This window comes from Caenorhabditis briggsae (genome assembly GCF_000004555.2).
Source record: "Caenorhabditis briggsae complete genome, chrV, whole genome shotgun sequence".
Classification (NCBI taxonomy): Eukaryota; Metazoa; Nematoda; class Chromadorea; order Rhabditida; family Rhabditidae; genus Caenorhabditis; species Caenorhabditis briggsae.
Genome location: NC_013488.2, coordinates 5,882,233 through 5,898,890, shown reverse-complemented (window position 1 = coordinate 5,898,890; position 16,658 = coordinate 5,882,233). Strand labels below are relative to the sequence as shown.

Genomic DNA, 16,658 nt, shown 5'->3' with positions numbered 1-16,658 from the left:
ATTTTTTTCAATTTCATGTCCGGCAGGTAAAAAACGTAAAAAACCACTGTCGGCGATTTGAAAAAAGGCTGTCAGGTGCCGTGGCNTAGGTTTCTCACTGAAAATCCTCGTCCCCCGGAGGCACTTTTTTGGATTTTTTTTCCTTTTCCACGGCGTTTTTCGGGGATTTCGAATTTTCTTTGAATTTTTTCGCAATAATATTTGAAAAATAGATGAATTTTAACACATTTTAATGCAAAAAATTTTTGGTCGGAGTCCCCCTTTGAAGGTGGGGACACATGAAAAAAATAACGTTCTCGAAATTTCGTTTAAGTATGCCTCTCGACGAGTTGAACGTGTGGGACGAGGATTGAGGGTGCGGCGCCGCTACTGACTGAGCTACACGGGAAAAGAGAAAGAGGTCACCCGATCGCATACATAAAGGCGAGGACGACAGCTGTACGCAGAGTGACATTAAGCGTTGTACACCGTCACGGTAGAATGCATACTCTGCCCCCAAAAATCCCCCGTAAAATCTCCTGTCCCCCCACCTTTAAAAATTTGATTTTCTGATTTCACAAACTTGTAAGTTTGTACCTTTCTTTCGAGTTTTTGGACTCATTTTTGAGTTCTCTGAAAAACAAAACAAGTTAAAAATGAATAAATTAATTTCACAAGATAAAAATGAAAAGAAAGAATAACAGCAATTTGATGACAATTTTACAGGCAAAATTAGTGGGCGAGGAATGATGGAAATGAGAGAAAATTAACTAAAAAAAAATCAATAACTGATTCTAACCGGAAAGTACTTGAAAAATCACAATTAATTAGAGCAAAATCAGACAACCAGTGTGAAAAAATGATACAAAAAATAAGGAAACAACTAAACAAAATGAACAAAAAAATTAGTAAAATATGATGATAATGAATTTTGGGTCTGATTATTTGGTTCGGGAGATTTTGATTTTCAAATTTCTAAAGTCATTTTTCCTAATTTCAAAATTCAAAAAACCAAAAAATCAATTTTTTAAAAATCCTGCTAGTTATGACACGATTTCTTCGGAGAACTTCGTCCATCACTTGTCGATGGCTCATCCAAAGTTTCTGTATTTCTTCGTTTTCTACTGGCTGTTTTCGGCGGTGACGCAGAGCCATGAGCAATTCTAGGCATCGTCGCCGATTGTGTCCGTCGTCGTGGTGACGTGGAAGGGGAAGAGAATTCTGGATTCTGATGAGATCTTGTGGGGATTTTGAAGACGTTACTGGTTGAAGGCGTCGATGAAGATGGTGTCGGTTCGCTATCGATTTCTTGTTTTTGGCGACGACGATTCTTCGGTTTTGTCGCTTTTCGAGAGGATTTTTTTGTGGGTCGAGCAACGGTGGAGGGATTTCGCCTGGAACTTTTTTTTGTTGGAATTTTTGAATTTCGATTTTTAAAAGTCTTAAAGCTGGTGTGCGGTGAAAATTTTTATCGTTTTATTTTGTGCAGAATTTTATGTAGACTCCCATAAAAATAAAGATAAAATTCGAAAAAAATTCATATTCCTTCATTGAGAAAAACGGCATCGAAAAGTCAAAGTTGTATCTGGTGGCCGAGCGAAACAGCGGGGGTTTTCTAGGCCATTTGCAGGAAAAAGCAAGCGAAATTTGAATTTTTATTGATTTTCAGTGTTTTTTTTCAGAATTTTTCAGTTTGTTAAATATATCTGGAAGAAAATTAACAAAAACCTTTGAAAATCTTTTTGAAAATCTGAAAAAAAAACACTGAAAATCAATAAAAATTCAAATTTCGCTCGCTTTTTCCTGCAAATGGCCTAGAAAACCCCCGCTGTTTCGCTCGGCCCCCAGATACAACTTTGACTTTTCAATGCCGTTTTTCTCAATGAAGAATTTTTTGAATTTTTTCTTTATTTTTATGGGAATCTACATAGAAATCTGCACAGAATGAAACAATAATAATTTTCACCGCACACCGCCTTTAATTTTTGGGAAATCCTCAATTTCGGACAATTTCGAAATTCAGAAGCTTTCAAATTTCAGGATTTTCGAATATCACTTACGTCACTATGTGCACTCCACTTTCTCGCATTTTTTCAGCCATTTCGACCCATTCTTCGTGTGTATCCTCCTCGTCATACGTATCCAATCGCCAATTTCCCATCATTTTATTCTTTTCCTTATAGTAAAAATCGATTAGCGCTTTTGTACTCGACACTTTTTTCATCTGAAAAATATTGATTTTTTTTGGCAGAAAATCGATTTTTTGTACTTTTTCTGGACTCTAAAAATTAAGTGTTCAACAATTCTTCCGAATTTTTGTAAAGATATTCCAGAAATTCACATATTTTTTCATCAAAATTTTCTCAATAGAGCGTACTTACTCACCTGCTGCGCTAAATAAAACTCTTTCATTGGTTTCCGTCGACTTTGATAGTCACTTCGCTCCATCGCAATATTAGCTACTATTATATTTCTGACCGATTCTGGAATTTTCGTGGGTATCTCCATTCCTTGTCCCAATTCTATTGCCGAATCCACGTCATATGAGCAATGAAACAGTACTCGGAGCACCTGCAAGAAGAAAATGCGCTCCGTTGATTTTTTAATTGAAAAGAAGCGAGGGAATAAGAATGCAAGCGCGCTACGTTAGAACAAGTTTCAGAATTCTAAAATTTAAAAAAAAACTTATTTTTAAAAAGGTTCTTTTTTTGAAATCCTCGAAATCGGTTATTCTCCAGAAATTTTTAACATCCCCTTTTTTAGGTCGTCTATGGAGCGCGCTTGCATTCCTTGCCACGTGCCATTCTTGCTCACCACGTCGTCTGGCAAATGGGGCGTGGCCTGTTTCAGACGACTGATATCCTCGTCTTCCAGCTCTCCGGTCGGCGGGCTCATCAGAATTTCTTCACGATCGTTGTCGTGACAAATGCCACGTCGCATTTTTGGAATTTGAGCTAAGGATCTGGAAAATTCTGGATTTTCGAAAAAAAACTTTCAAGAAAATATGCTCAGGGACTAGCGTTTCTTCCAAATAGTCTAGATTTTCCAAAAATCCCAGAAAAATATTCACTCTTTCTTATGGCTCGGATGATAATCGCTATTCGCATTCTGAGCCGATCGTTTCTTCAAAAATCGCCCCTTCGCTGGATCTCCCTGCGTCTCCTCGGCGAGTGATGACACGTCACGAGCACCGCTGCTGCTCGCTCGTGACATGGAATTTTCTAGAAAAAAAAAACCTACTTTAGAACAATTTTTAGGCCAAAAAATTAACAGAAAAAAGAAATAATGTACGAAAAATCGGTGTTGTGAGAGAGAAAAAGAAACAATTTTCATGTTGAGTCAGTGTGAGAGAGAAGTGCGTCCGCGGGCGCCAGGGGAGGCAGTGGAGATAGTGTGTGAATGGGCGACGAGACGCAGAATGAGAAACGGGAGAAGACAAAAATTTTTATTTTGGAGAAGACAGAGACAAAGGAGACGATTTGAATGACGATGAGATGGCTGAAGAGATCGGAATGATTCTGCACAGAGAGATCTGGAAAATCGTAGTTGTTTTTATGACGAATTTGCTTATTTTTCTGGAAAATTTTTTGAGAGGATTTTCAAGTGAAACATTTTTTGCTTTTTCGACATTAATTTTGTTCAAAAAATGGTAAAAATCTGTGAAATTTAACCTGAAAATTATTAAAAATTGGTGGAAAAATCGTGGCCAGACTACGGTCAACAAAAAAGTTCACTAGCGGTGTTTGCGGACTTGACTACCGTAGCCGTCTTGAAAAAAAGTTGGAAAACAAAGATTTTTGTCCCAAAAAATTTCAACTTTCAGGTAGTTTTTACAGAGATTCGTTATCTAAATCGTCTGAAAAAAATTAAAAATTGAAGAAAAAAAATTTTCAGCCAAAAAATGGCAACTCCAGTTGCCGCGATCAACGAATACGAGAGCAAGATTAAATTGCTTTATCTGCAGCAAATAGAGGTGGATCGTGCGTCGAAGCATAGTCTGAAATGGTGAAAATTGATTTTTAAGCCTAAAAATTCCAGAAAAATCTGAAAGAAGGTCGATTTTCTGACCATAAAATCAGATTTTCTGGTCAGGAAAAAAACTTTTAAAAAAACGTTTTTTGACCTAAAAATCATACATAAAATTCGAAAAAATATGGATTTTTGACCGGAAAACAAGATTTCGTGTCAAGAAAATTTGAAAAAAAATTTCTTTTCACTAAAAAATCAATATTCTCAGGGTGGTCCTCGGTGGGTTCACGATGCAATCACCACCAAACGAAGCGCTTCCCCTGGTGATGCTCTCCTGGTTTTTCGAGTGCGACGAGGTCAAAAATCAGGGATTCGACGGTTTAACAGGCCGAATCACCGTTCAAGTCAACAACGGAACCACGTGGACCAACTCGGCGATCGATTGCGATTTGACTCGATCTGTTCATGACGTCCGACTGAATATCGATATTCCACCGTTCGCCGGACCCCTTCAAGCCCTTCAAATGCGCTATCAATTCAATTTAATACCCTACTCGAATATTCTACCCGAAATCCATATAGATCCAATCTTTAAAGCGTCCGATAAAACTGATGCGATTTTGCTGGTTGACGGGATGAAATTGCATGTTAATAAATCGGTAAAAATTGGTTTTTTCTCGAAAATTCGAAAAATCGATTTTCAGTACCTGGCGATGCATTCGGACTTCTTTCAAAGTTTGTTCATGGGAAATTTCGCTGAAAATTCGATGGAAGAGATTCCTATCAAAGACGTCAGCTATCAGGATTTTCACTCGCTTCTGAAGGTTGTCTATCCGAGACCAGAATTTCCGAATGGTGAGAGAAAGAATTGTGATTTAGAAGTTTTGAGATTCAATTTCTTTTCCAAAATTCAACTGAATTTCTTTTCAGACAAAAAATGCGAGAAGCTTCTAGAACTAGCCGATCGTTTCTTGATGCCAGGCGTCACCGACCACGTCGAACAACACCTTCTAACCAACACTCAACTGGAAAACGATCGTTGTCTCTGGATGGCCGATCGATATTCACTTCAGAAGCTTCGAGAACACTGTATCTCGAGAATCCAATGCTCTCAAGACCTCACAATCATCAGAAATTCGCCAGTGTTCTGTGAATATTCCGATTTCACAAAGGCCAGAATTCTGGAGAAAATCATTGATAAAGTGGAATGGGACGAGTTCAAAAGGGAGTGTTTGGATCATCATCACTCGATGATTCGTCGTTCGAATGGCGTCGGACAAATTGACTATAAACGAGTTCGATTTCAATAAATGATTTTTTTACGGTTTTTTTAATTTTAAAAATCCATTTATTTTTTGTAACTTTCACCCTTCAAAATAAGTGGAAAATTATCGTTGAAAATTCCACTTTTTTCAATCTGTTCACCCAGTTTTATCGATTTTCTTGTAGCCTGTCATTAACCGATTCACCCAGAGCTTGCATTGTATTTGTTTTATTTTTTAATCAAAATTTCTAAAAATTGTTAATTTTCACCAACGCCTTCTTTTTCATCACTTCCACGTCATCTGCCATCTTCCTCAAACTCATCTGAATTTCCTCAACGTCTCCGATTAGTTTAACGTTGTAGTTCCATGTAGAATTTGATTCTGTGCATTTTTCCAAGTGGAATTTGCCGGAAAACGGACTGAACCATTGATTTCGAGCTGTTGGAATGGGTCTAGAAATTTCGCAAAAATTTTTTTAAAAAGTCGAAACTTTGAAAAGAACTTTTTCAAACGAGAAAATAATTTTCAGAACCAAGATTTCAAAAATCTGAAAATTTCGAAAAAAACTAACTTCAAGACCCAATTAGGTGTCTCGCGTAGCTGCGACATCTTCCAGCCATGCAGCATGAAATCCACGTGGAGACTCCATTGACTATTCGTTATCCAGCCATCTCGGACCCAGGATTCTCCTTTTTGCAGAATTTTGATTTTTTGGACATTTCGATTTTCAGTTTTTTCCTGAATATTCCAAATGCAGGCTTCGGAAATGAACAAGTCTTCGAAACTTTTGGAATTTTCGAAAATTTTGAGACAAATTCTGGAATCCAGTCGAAGTTTTTGGGCCAGGAAGAGCTGAAAATTGTAGGATTACAAAAAAAAATCTGAAAATTTAATGATTTTTTTTGAATTTCAGTTTTTTGAAAATCAGAAAACTTTCAAGTTTTCAGATGTTTTTCAGATTTTTAAGAATAATAGATTTCGAAATTTTTAGATTTTTTGAAATGTTCAGATTTATTAATTTTTTGATTTTCAGAATTTTGCGGAGATTTCAGTTTCAGAGAATTTTTGAATTTTAAAATTTTTTCTGAATTTTTCAGATTTTTGAAAAAAAAATTATTTTGAATTATCAAAAAAAATAATTTTTTGGGAATTTCGAAAATTTTTCTGAAAATGTTCGGTTTTTCTTTAATTTTCCAATTTTTTAAAAATTTCAGATTCTGAAAATAAATTAATTTCAAAAAATTTTTGAATTACATGAATAGCGCCATTATCTGAGCCGTGAATTGTGCCATTCGGAAACTTCGACTCAAAACTGGCGAATTCTGAAATTTTCGAAAATGATGACCTAGAAAATTTGGCTGGAATTTTCTAGGTCACCTTTCAGAAATTCAACAGCAAAGTTCGTGCTCCGTGCGAGATAACTTCCTGTTGCGATTTCCCAATTTTGAAATCGATCATAGAAAATTAAATCCACAGAATCTTCTAGAAAATTCTCAATTTTTCGATTCGGATTCACGACGCCGATATCGGCGTCCAGGAACAGAACGATATCGTATAGCTGGATTACGGTAGCTGTTAAGCAGTGACGGCGGAATAGAAACTGAAAAAACAGGACTTTTCAGAATAGAGGTCCAGACCAGGACATTTCGAAACCGGCCATTTCGGAACCAGACATTTTAGAACTTTTGGAATTGCCGTGTTTTTCTGGAAATTTTGGGCTGGGAAAAGCTTAAATTTTCAGATTTTTTCGGAAATATTTTTAGTAAGTATTTTTCGTAATCAGACGTTTTAGGACAGGTACGAAATGACCAGTTCTAAAACGTCTGGTTTCGAAACTACCAGTTTCAGAACGTCCGGTATAAAAATGGTAAGTTGCAAATATTCAAAACGTCTGGTTGCGAAATGGTCCCTAGAAAAACACTCACCTCATTTTGCTGACAGGCTTCATTTGGTCCGGTATCTCTAATCAGAATAAATTGGTATCCATGAATCCTGGCATAGCATTTTACACTATCTGTTAAAGAAATATTTCGTGGTTTAACTTTTTATTAACAATCTGGTTTTCTCGGCTATTACTCTAACGATAAGCGTTATCAAAGCATGCGAAAAAATTTGGTGGCCTAACTGTTTCAAAATCCTGTTTTCTAGGCCACCAAACTCACCCAACGATATTCGATATTCTTCAAGATCTGTCCCATTTGAGACAACCACCAAAATCGCGACTTTTGGATTTTTATGTCTTATCAATTGATAGAATAAAATAGTGAAACAGATTAAAAGAAATATCCTCAGGATTTTTGAATTTCTGAATTTACGAAAATTTAGCATTTTTAATGCTCATTATGAAATGGGAAACAGAAAATTTAAACACAATTTTTGAAGAGAAAGAAGCATTTTTATGGCTTTAATTTGGGCTCGATACAATATTTTTGTACTGATAAGAAGAGAAAAATTGTGATCAAAAGAACAGGGAAACTGTAAAAAGCAAAGTTTTCTAGAATTTTTTGATTTGTCTGAAAATTTAAGAGTATGCTAAACAAAAATAAAACTCGATAGAATTCCAGAAATTTTGAAAATCAATTCAAAAATCGAGAAGAATTTTTAAAAATTAGGTAATTCGAAAATTCAAAATTCCAAGAGGTCCATAAATGCCGAAAACTCTAAAAAATCTAAAAACTTGAAACTTTAAAAATTCAAGAAATCAGAGCTCAGGAAACGAAAATTCCAAAAATTCTAATTATCAAAGATCAGAACAGCTCTAATTTTGTCAAATATAGAACTTTTCAGACAAATCGCAAAATTCTGGAACACTTTTTGAGGTCTTCATAGCTCGTCATTTTTACAGAAAATAATAAAGACTTTTTTAGAATTGTGTCGCTCGCTTTAGAACAGTAGACTATTCGAGTTTATTAAATTTTTTGAAATTCAAAATTATTTGGAACATTAAATAAACACATTTTGTTCATAACACAATTAGAAGAGATCAAAATGTTCAACATCGGCTCATTCTTTCCTGACAATCTTCAAAGCCTTACTCGCGATCTTCGAAAGGGATTCCATTCTCTCCAGTGGCAATTTCCGGATCTCCTCTGACGTAAAGTGGTTACAGATCCACAGGGAATTGCCTGTCAGCGTGCTCTCAAGAGTGTTGATTATCTCCTCTGCCTGCTCCAATCGATTGGCCATTTTCAGTAATGCCTCGGTGGTGTTAATTGAGTCGAAATCCGATGTGGGTTTGGGAGAAGTACAATCCCTCATGGTCATTCTTTTTTGAAATCTTTCCTTTTGGATTTGTCGACGAGAGTTCATCAGCTTCTGGCCCTTGACAAGTTCCATATTCTTTTCGTAGAGTTGTTGTTCCTTCTTCTGGAGCAGGTGTTCCAGATCATGTACTCGTTGTTGGAGAGAGTAGGTCGTCTCATCGTCGGATGCTTGCACTTTTTCTAGGCTTGGAGAGGAAGAATTGGACATGCTTAGTCTGAAAATTGGCATGGTGTGAGTTTATAAAAATTGAAATCTTGATAAGCGGGAATGCAAAGTTTTAAGGAACATAAGTTAATGCGATTAGGGTAGAGGTAAGTGTGCTCCAGTGGGATTTTTCAGGAAATGGCTACTGTATCCAGAACAAGAAATATCAATAGAGCCCACTTACCTTTAGGAATGAAAATATAAAAAGAACAACAAATTAAGTAAGTATAGCTAAGTAAGTAACTTTCTCCGTTTATACACGATTTTATGGTGGTCCACCTGGTTTTCTGGTCCAGGTGGGCTATCGGAAAGGCGGGATAGGAAGACGTGGAGCGAGTAATGACAATGTGAAGACGGTTGACCCACTTTAACCGTACTTCTTCTGGGAATGGCTACTTCAACTTGAATTATCCCGGTTACTAAAAGAGATATCAAAAAGTTGTCAACTGATAACATACTTTTAATGAGTTTTTGCACATTTTTTTAGTGAACAACTTTTTGATATTCCTTCTAGGATAATAGAGTATTCTCGGATCACTTCGCGGCGGGAATAGACTCTTTTGAGCTTACGCTTGGTGTATAAAAGTGGTATCAAACATCTGTACAGTATAAAAATGCTTGTGATAAAATTTTACACATTTTGTTAGTTAGCAACTTTTTCATTCTCTTCTCGAAACAAAGATTATTAGGGTTAAAGTAAGCCTACCAGCAATCTCAAAGAAACTACCTTGACGGCAGTCTCTTCGTCTTGAATTATCTCAATTACTAAATAAGGTATCAAAAAGTTGTCAACTGATAAAATGCGTAAAAAATTTTATCACACACATTTTAGCTGCTAACAACTTTTGAATACCTCTTCTAGGAACCGAGATAATTCAATTCAAAGCAATAAGAACAAAAATTATCACTGGAGCGCACTTACCTCTAGGAATGAAAAGGATGAAAATTAGAGAATAAAAACAAGACAATGAGAAATTATAATAACCAATAGTAACTTTCCCTTTTTATACACAATTTGATGATGGTCCACCTGGTTTAAAGGTCCAGGTGGGCTATCGGAAAGGCGGGATAGGAAGACGTGGAGCGAGTAATGACGATGTGAAGACGGTTGACCCACTTTGACTCCAATTATCTAGGTTATGTAACAGATATCAAAACGTTACTAATTCACAAAATGTGCAAGATTTCATTACAATGTTTTGTTAGTTGACAACTTTTTGATATATTTCTTATTGTCCGCGATAAAGGAGATAAAAATCATACATAGTACCGTATGACCTCATTTTCCTTAGTATGTTTTTTATCAGTAAGTATTTTGAATGTTGCCAGAAAATATTTAAAAAAAAAATCATTTATTGAATTTTACAAAAATTCATAGATCAACACCATTATACGCACAGGAGAAATGAAAAGAATCCTCAAATTCCTTTCTTAGTTTTCTCTCTCCGTCCATAGAAGGACAGTCCAATGAGAGCACAGGAGACCATGACACAAAGAGTTCCAAATACAAAGGTCCATAATTTGTAGTACCATCCGTCACACTGTCGAGTAGTAAAATGATTGTCAGTGTAGAAGACGGGACGGTTTTTGTCGGACGCCATGAATAGGGTGTAGTGTTCGCTCTGGAAGAGATCAACCATTTCAGTTTGATAGTTAATTAGAGTCTAACCCCGGATATTACCCCTAGAAGCGGAGTACTGTTTTTTTGAAAACAGTTATCTTGGTTCCTAAAAGAGATATCAAAAATTGTTAACTAACAAAATTTCAATACCCCTTTCAGGAATGACAATTTTCGATACCCTTTTTAGGAATCGAGATAATTCAAGTTAAAGTGATTGTCCTGAAAGTTCTCAATGGAGCGCTCTTACCTCTGTCATAGCCGCTGGCCAGTTGTCCGTTAACCAATACGTGATGTTACTTCCAGTCGAGACATGTCCAAGCCTTGCTCCAATTGCTAATCTCAATCCCCGATTGTTTCTGATAACCAAAGCTGGTGACTCAGCAGCATGAATAGTTTGAAGATTCTGGAGATTCACAGAATCTCCGAGATTCGTGGTATTTACGATGAATAAGGATCCATAGAGCTCCTCAATGGTCCAGTAGTTAGACATTCGTTTTCCACCATCTGAAACAACATTTAAAATTGATTTTTTTTGAGATTTTTTGAGTTAGGAAAGTTCTAGAAAAACTCACTCAAATTGGCAATGACAATATCTCCGAACACTTTTGTGCATGGTTTTTCGGTGAGACCTCCAATGTCCAAATCGTCGTAAACCGACAGTTCGGTGCCATTGCAAATGGTCTCGGCGGCGGAAATTCGGGTGAAAATTGCAAAAACCGATATGATTGCCAAGGAGGTTTGTACTGGAAAAGGTTTTTTTTAAAATTAGATTTTTAGGAAAGTTGGATTTTTTCAAAAGTTTGGAACAAAACAATTTCTGCAACTTTAAGATTTTATTAGAATTTCAGAATGCCAAAATTTCAGAATTTTAGAATTTCAGTATTTCAGAATTTCAGAATTTCAGAATTTCAGAATTTCAGAACTTCAGAATTTCAAAATATCAGAACTTCAGAATTTCAGAATTTCAGAATTTCAGAATTTCAGAATTTCAGAATTTCAGAATTTCAGAATTTCAGAATTTCCGAATTTCAGAATTTCAGAATTTCAGAATTTCAGAATTTCAGAATTTTAGAATCTCAGAATCTCAAAAAAAAAGTATTTCAGAAAGTTGGAATTTCAAAGTTTCTGAATTTCAGAATTTCTTGGAATATCCGAAATTTTCGTAATTCTGAAATTCTTAATTCAAACCTTTCAAACGCATTGTTCCTTGCTTTTTACTTTTTGTTGGGGTCCAAAGCAACTGGTTGAAATTTTCTAGAATTTCAAAACTACAGTTTTCCAAATTTATCCTCGTGGCATTTTTCGTGGATTCCACATTTTTCTTAGACATGGATTTTATATATGCCAGAAGCTAGTTTTGATTTATTTCCGCTTCACGTAAAAACTCTGGATTTTGAAATTCAACGGCGCATACAGTAATCCAAAAAGTATATGTTGAAACTAGAGAATAAAAACATGATCTTTGAAGTTTGTGCTTAAATTATCATCTTTATTTTTTCTAACTTCACAATTTTGTCACCTGAAAATTTTCTCGAGCGGAAATTTTTTTTTCATCTACAACGCTCCTACAAAAAATTATATTTTTCCGTGCTGACAAAAATAATTTTATGATTGCTCATTTTTCCAGGAAAAAAAATGAGTGGGTTATTGTACCTAAACTGGTAGAGAAATTTGTTATTCTGGAATTTTTCCTTGATTTCTTAAACCCAAAATTTTCATTCTGAAATGGCCGAGATTGTGGCATTTATCACATTTGCAGTGAGTTTTCAAATTCAAAGTTTAAAAATAAATAAAAATAAAAATTTTCCGGTTATGACATTCGGGGTTTTTGCCAATTTGTTGGTGCTTTTGGCTTCGAAAAAAATGGGATCAATGAATAGTTCCTTCGGGATGATCACAAAGAATCAGGCAATTTTGAATATGACCATGTGTCTGATTTATGTAATTTTTGTGTGTCCAATGCAGTTGAGGTGAGCAGGCTTTTTGGTTTTTTTCGATTTTTGTTTTTTTTTTTAATTTTTAAATTTTTGAAAAGTCATTTTTCAGAATCTCAGAATCTCAGAATCTCAGAATCTTGAACTTAGGGTTCTCTTGGATATCCCGATTTTTTTGTGGAAATTCCAAATTTCCTTTTTTTCACAATCAGATATTTTCTCTTTTCCTTCCAAAAACCCCTATCCCCAATTTTCAGCCCCAGCAATCCACTAATTCCCCATTCCCATTATCTGGGTCTAATTGCAATGACAATTTATGAAATCTCCAATCAACTTCATCTCCTTTTGGCTCTGAATCGCCTTTGTGCAGTTTTTTGGACCTTTCGCTACGATCAAATTTTCACAAAATCCAAGACGACAATGTTCGAAAATTTCGCTTTTTTAACTTCCGTTTTCATGTGTTTGCTATTTTACGAATTCCTCGGATGCCATTTTTCATATAGCAGTTCCACCTGGACCTTTGTATTTTTTGACAGTTCAGAATGTTCGAGAATCACATGGTATTCGGATTTTATTTTTAATATTTGTATGGTTGCATTAACATTATTTATCAATTTGCTGACTGCTTACAAAGCTGGAAGGGATAGTCGAGTCCTGTTGAGCGCTGCAGGAGTTCAAATGTCGAAAGAGCAGCGGCAAAGGGAGAAGAGTTTTATAAAACAATCATTCTTCCAAGGAGCTGCAATTTTTGCTGGTCAAGTCACATATTATGTCACTGCACCGTTTTTGACCGACTATAGTGTTTTGCTATTTTTGGACTCTAGTCTATGGGCATTCATGCATGCGTTTGAGGGGTAAGTCAGAAAAAGGTGATTTGGTTTTTTGTTATTTTGATGGGGAAGAGATATCATTGTTGTCTTGGTTGGCCCGGTCGGTCCTGGGTAGTTGATTTTTAAAAATTTTGGCATCTATCTGACTAGGGAAGGCCCCAACTCGGGTGTGGCGATACGCATGGTGACCTATATCATCTGAAAGCTGACATTCTCCTGATTCCAAATCTGTTTTTAAAAAGTGCATTGTCGCGGTAGTTTTCGAGAAAACTGGGTCGGAAGTTTTGAAAAAATACGTGGATTTTAAATACAATTTTTCTCCATCACGTATATAAGTTTTTGAGTGTTGAAAAAATGTGGAAGCGTGGTCGAATAGTTAGTGATGAGGAATATTGAGCGGGTACTCTCTGGTTTGACTCCCTCGACCTGCTAAACTTTTTTTGAATTTTTTTATTATTTTTCCGGTGATTGTATCGGACTTCTGGATGATGTTAAAGGTCATGAAATCTTGTGAAAAGTCTTATTTTATTGTTTCTCTGCGTTTAGAACGTATTTTAGGACATTAAAATTTTTTCGAAAATTTGTAAAAAATCCAAGGGGGTACCCCAAGGCGATTTTTACAAAAAATAAATTTCGAAAAAAAAATGTAAAAGAACTTTCAGGTTATAAAGAAACATTCAAAATGAAAATTGAATTAAAAAAAACCCCCCAGGAATGAAGCCATCAACTCCTTCAAAACTCATTTCAAAAACTAGGAGTATGTACTGAAATCACTTTCAGAGCTCATAATTGTCTTCAAATGGCCAATTTGAAGAAAATAACTTTGGTACTGTAATCAGCGTTTTTAAAAGTACTAATGTCCAAATGTAGAGAGAAATCATAAACAAGTGGTTTGCCTAGAATCTCCAATAGATCAACCTTTGAAAATTGCTAAAGCCTAACTATAAGCTAGCCGGAGAAGCCAAAGTAATCAAAGTTATTTACTTCACATTGAAGACAACTATGAGCTCTGAAAGTGATTTCAGTACATGTTTAACTTTTTTGGACGGAGTTTTCAAAAGAGTACATGGAATCGGGATTTCTGACTGTATCTTGTATTTCGAATGTTTCTCTATAATCTGAAAGTTTTTCGAATTTTTGTTTCGAAAATTTTTGTTTTTGAAAAAATCGCCTTGGGGTACCCCCTTGGATTTTTTACAAATTTTCGAAAAATTTTTAATGTCCTAAAATACATTCTAAACGCAGAGAAACAATAAAATAAGCTTTCCCTAGTGGGTTGACAGGCCCCATGAAATTTCGGGGTCCCATAAACACCGGTAACTATTTATGGGATTGGGATCTGTCAATTTGTACAAGACCTTTGAACTCCTATAAAACCTTTAAACCGCCATGGGATCAGTAAACTCAAATCATACTTAAAACAAATAGATCGGGTTGAGCTTTCTTCAGAAGTTTCGAACCTCACGAAAATTTTCTGAAATTCCAAACTTGCAGTAATGTCAAAGATTTTTTCAATATTGAAAAACCATGACCCACCGGCCCGGGTCCTGAAAATGTTCGGCTTGTGGACCGGGCAGTGATTTTCCCCGTAAGAATACATTTTCAAAATTGCAGCGCAATAATTCTGGCGTCTAACCAAGAGATGTTGTCTGTTATGAAAAAGAAGAGACGTAAGTTCTTAAATTTTCAGAACAATTTTTTTTTCACAACAGTGATCATTTCATTTTTTCAGAATCCATCGTTTCGGCCTTCGTGCTGATGTTCTAGAGATTGTAATCTTCTAAACTAACTTTTTTTGTTCAATCATAATAAATCAATTTTTTTTGTTGTATTTCATAGATATTAGTAAGACTTTTCCCGTTAAAATTTAAAAAAACAAGAAAAACAAAATCTAGAAAAATTGTTCCAGATCAAAGCGAGCGTGTTTATGATGTGGACCTTCTTATCGTATCTGGGTATTTAAAAATCAAATGACATCCTTTCAAATGCACTAAAAATTATTCAAAACGGATCAATTTGAGCTGATTCATAGCGTTTCGAAGTTCCAAGAGGCGCAAACGAGCAGGTACAAAATAACAGCTGAATGTGAGCTACGCGGTCTCATATTTTTTGAAAAACCATGGCGTACACCGTCACAAAAAACTCTCCCCGTCTCCTCCATCAAAATTCTTCTGTCGAAACAAGCATCTCGGTGATCTTGTTACACATAAAAGAATTCACTAAGATTTCGGCACCAAGCGAGATATAAAATCCCGATAAGTAGTCCAAGCCATATACAATTTTTCAAACGGCATGATTTTTTGGGTTTTGAGATTTTAGGTGTTTTTGCGTTTTGCGTTTTTGCGTTGCGGTGTAGAGTGAACATGCGACGGGGAATGCCGAGTATTTGAAAATCAGAAACCTCCCAAAATTGGCTCTAGTATGAAATTCTGGTCCTTAAAAAAAATTCTGGTCCTTAGAAAAAATTCTGGTCCTTAAAAAAAATTCTGGTCCTTAAAAAAAATTCTGGTCCTTAAAAAAAATTCTGGTCCTTAAAAAATTCTGGTCCTTAAAAAAAAATTCTGGTCCTTAAAAAAAAATTCTGGTCCTTAAAAAAAAATTCTGGTCCTTAAAAAAAATTCTGGTCCTTGAAGAAAGATGTGGGTATTTGAATAGCTTTCATGTTTTTGTTTGAAAATTTGGTTAGATTGAAACGTTTATTTATTCCAATCATGTTTTCAATAGTTTTGATGTTTTAAAAATAATTTTTTTTTGTAATTTTGATTTTTATTCAGAAGAAGGTATAAGACTAAAAGGTGTGGCATATAAGAATTAGAGAGGATAAATAGTTCAGAACACAAAAAAAGAATATCGGTTGCAACAAGATGATCTTATCCGCGTCCTTTGAACTTCCTTCGGCCGGTGAACGTGGATTTTAGAGTAGTGGTTGTGAATCTTGGAGTAATGGTAGTAGATCTTGGAGTGGTGGTAGTGGGCCGCCCGCGTCTTCTTCTATCATTCCGAGTCTTCTGAGTGGTGATGGTTGTTTGTCTCGTTTCAGGGGCAGACGTCGTCCGTTTCGTACGAGGTTCTGTCGTGGTTCGTCTCGACTGATGGGAAGTTGTTCGTCTTGTTCTCATGGTGGTCGTGGTCCTCATGGTTGCTGTGGTTGTGATGGTGGTTGTAGGATCAGCTTTTCGACTTTGTGTCTTCTTCCGAGGTTTTCGAGTTTTGGTCGTCGTTTGCCTTGGTGTAGTTGACGAAATTGGTCTGTTGGTTTTGATAATCATTTCTGGCTTAGAAGAGGTGGTGGTTCTCATTGTAGAAGCGGTAGAAGAACTTCGACGTTCGTTTCTATTTCGATTCAAACGAGCAGCCATTGTGGTTTGTCTTGTTGAAAATGTAAAGGCGCGATTGTTTCTTTCATTTCGTTGTTTGGGAGCAAATGAAACTCTATCAGAATCGAACTGTTTTCTTTTTCTGAAGATTTTCGTGGTCGGTGCTTCAGTCAATTGATCTTCCTCTTCCTGTTCATCTTCGTACTCATCTTCCTGATGATCCTCTTTTTGTCTCTCATCCTCGCCTTCTCCCTCCTGCTCTCCGTTTTGCTCTT

The 16,658-nt window shown here is 35.9% G+C and overlaps 6 protein-coding genes across 6 annotated transcripts; 2 read left to right on the top strand and 4 right to left on the bottom strand.

Annotated features, from left to right (window-relative positions):
• Positions 1 to 1,018: 1,018 nt before the first annotated feature.
• Positions 1,019 to 3,192, bottom strand: CBG06282 (the record flags this gene model as incomplete). Its single annotated transcript, XM_002647203.1, has 5 exons — positions 1,019 to 1,373; positions 2,040 to 2,203; positions 2,365 to 2,550; positions 2,794 to 2,941; positions 3,050 to 3,192. 5 exons carry the CDS (start codon positions 3,190 to 3,192, stop codon positions 1,019 to 1,021), a joined length of 996 nt encoding a protein of 331 aa, XP_002647249.1.
• A 688-nt stretch (positions 3,193 to 3,880) lies between these two features.
• CBG06281 lies at positions 3,881 to 5,258 on the top strand (the record flags this gene model as incomplete). The annotated part of the gene is made up of 4 exons (XM_002647202.2): positions 3,881 to 3,984; positions 4,217 to 4,607; positions 4,653 to 4,803; positions 4,879 to 5,258. The coding sequence occupies 4 exons, from the start codon at positions 3,881 to 3,883 to the stop codon at positions 5,256 to 5,258; spliced, it is 1,026 nt and encodes a 341-aa protein (XP_002647248.2).
• A 202-nt stretch (positions 5,259 to 5,460) lies between these two features.
• Positions 5,461 to 8,684, bottom strand: CBG06280 (the record flags this gene model as incomplete). Its single annotated transcript, XM_045237099.1, has 6 exons — positions 5,461 to 5,665; positions 5,785 to 5,951; positions 6,468 to 6,535; positions 6,591 to 6,813; positions 7,139 to 7,227; positions 8,249 to 8,684. The coding sequence occupies 6 exons, from the start codon at positions 8,682 to 8,684 to the stop codon at positions 5,461 to 5,463; spliced, it is 1,188 nt and encodes a 395-aa protein (XP_045093175.1).
• A 1,415-nt stretch (positions 8,685 to 10,099) lies between these two features.
• CBG06279 lies at positions 10,100 to 11,503 on the bottom strand (the record flags this gene model as incomplete). The annotated part of the gene is made up of 4 exons (XM_002647200.1): positions 10,100 to 10,303; positions 10,550 to 10,806; positions 10,875 to 11,045; positions 11,491 to 11,503. 4 exons carry the CDS (start codon positions 11,501 to 11,503, stop codon positions 10,100 to 10,102), a joined length of 645 nt encoding a protein of 214 aa, XP_002647246.1.
• Positions 11,504 to 12,114: 611 nt separating this feature from the next.
• Positions 12,115 to 14,833, top strand: Cbr-srx-22 (the record flags this gene model as incomplete). Its single annotated transcript, XM_002647199.2, has 4 exons — positions 12,115 to 12,272; positions 12,494 to 13,090; positions 14,681 to 14,736; positions 14,799 to 14,833. The coding sequence occupies 4 exons, from the start codon at positions 12,115 to 12,117 to the stop codon at positions 14,831 to 14,833; spliced, it is 846 nt and encodes a 281-aa protein (XP_002647245.2).
• A 1,103-nt stretch (positions 14,834 to 15,936) lies between these two features.
• On the bottom strand, positions 15,937 to 16,425 carry CBG06277 (the record flags this gene model as incomplete). The annotated part of the gene is made up of 1 exon (XM_002647198.1): positions 15,937 to 16,425. One exon carries the CDS (start codon positions 16,423 to 16,425, stop codon positions 15,937 to 15,939), a length of 489 nt encoding a protein of 162 aa, XP_002647244.1.
• Positions 16,426 to 16,658: the final 233 nt, after the last annotated feature.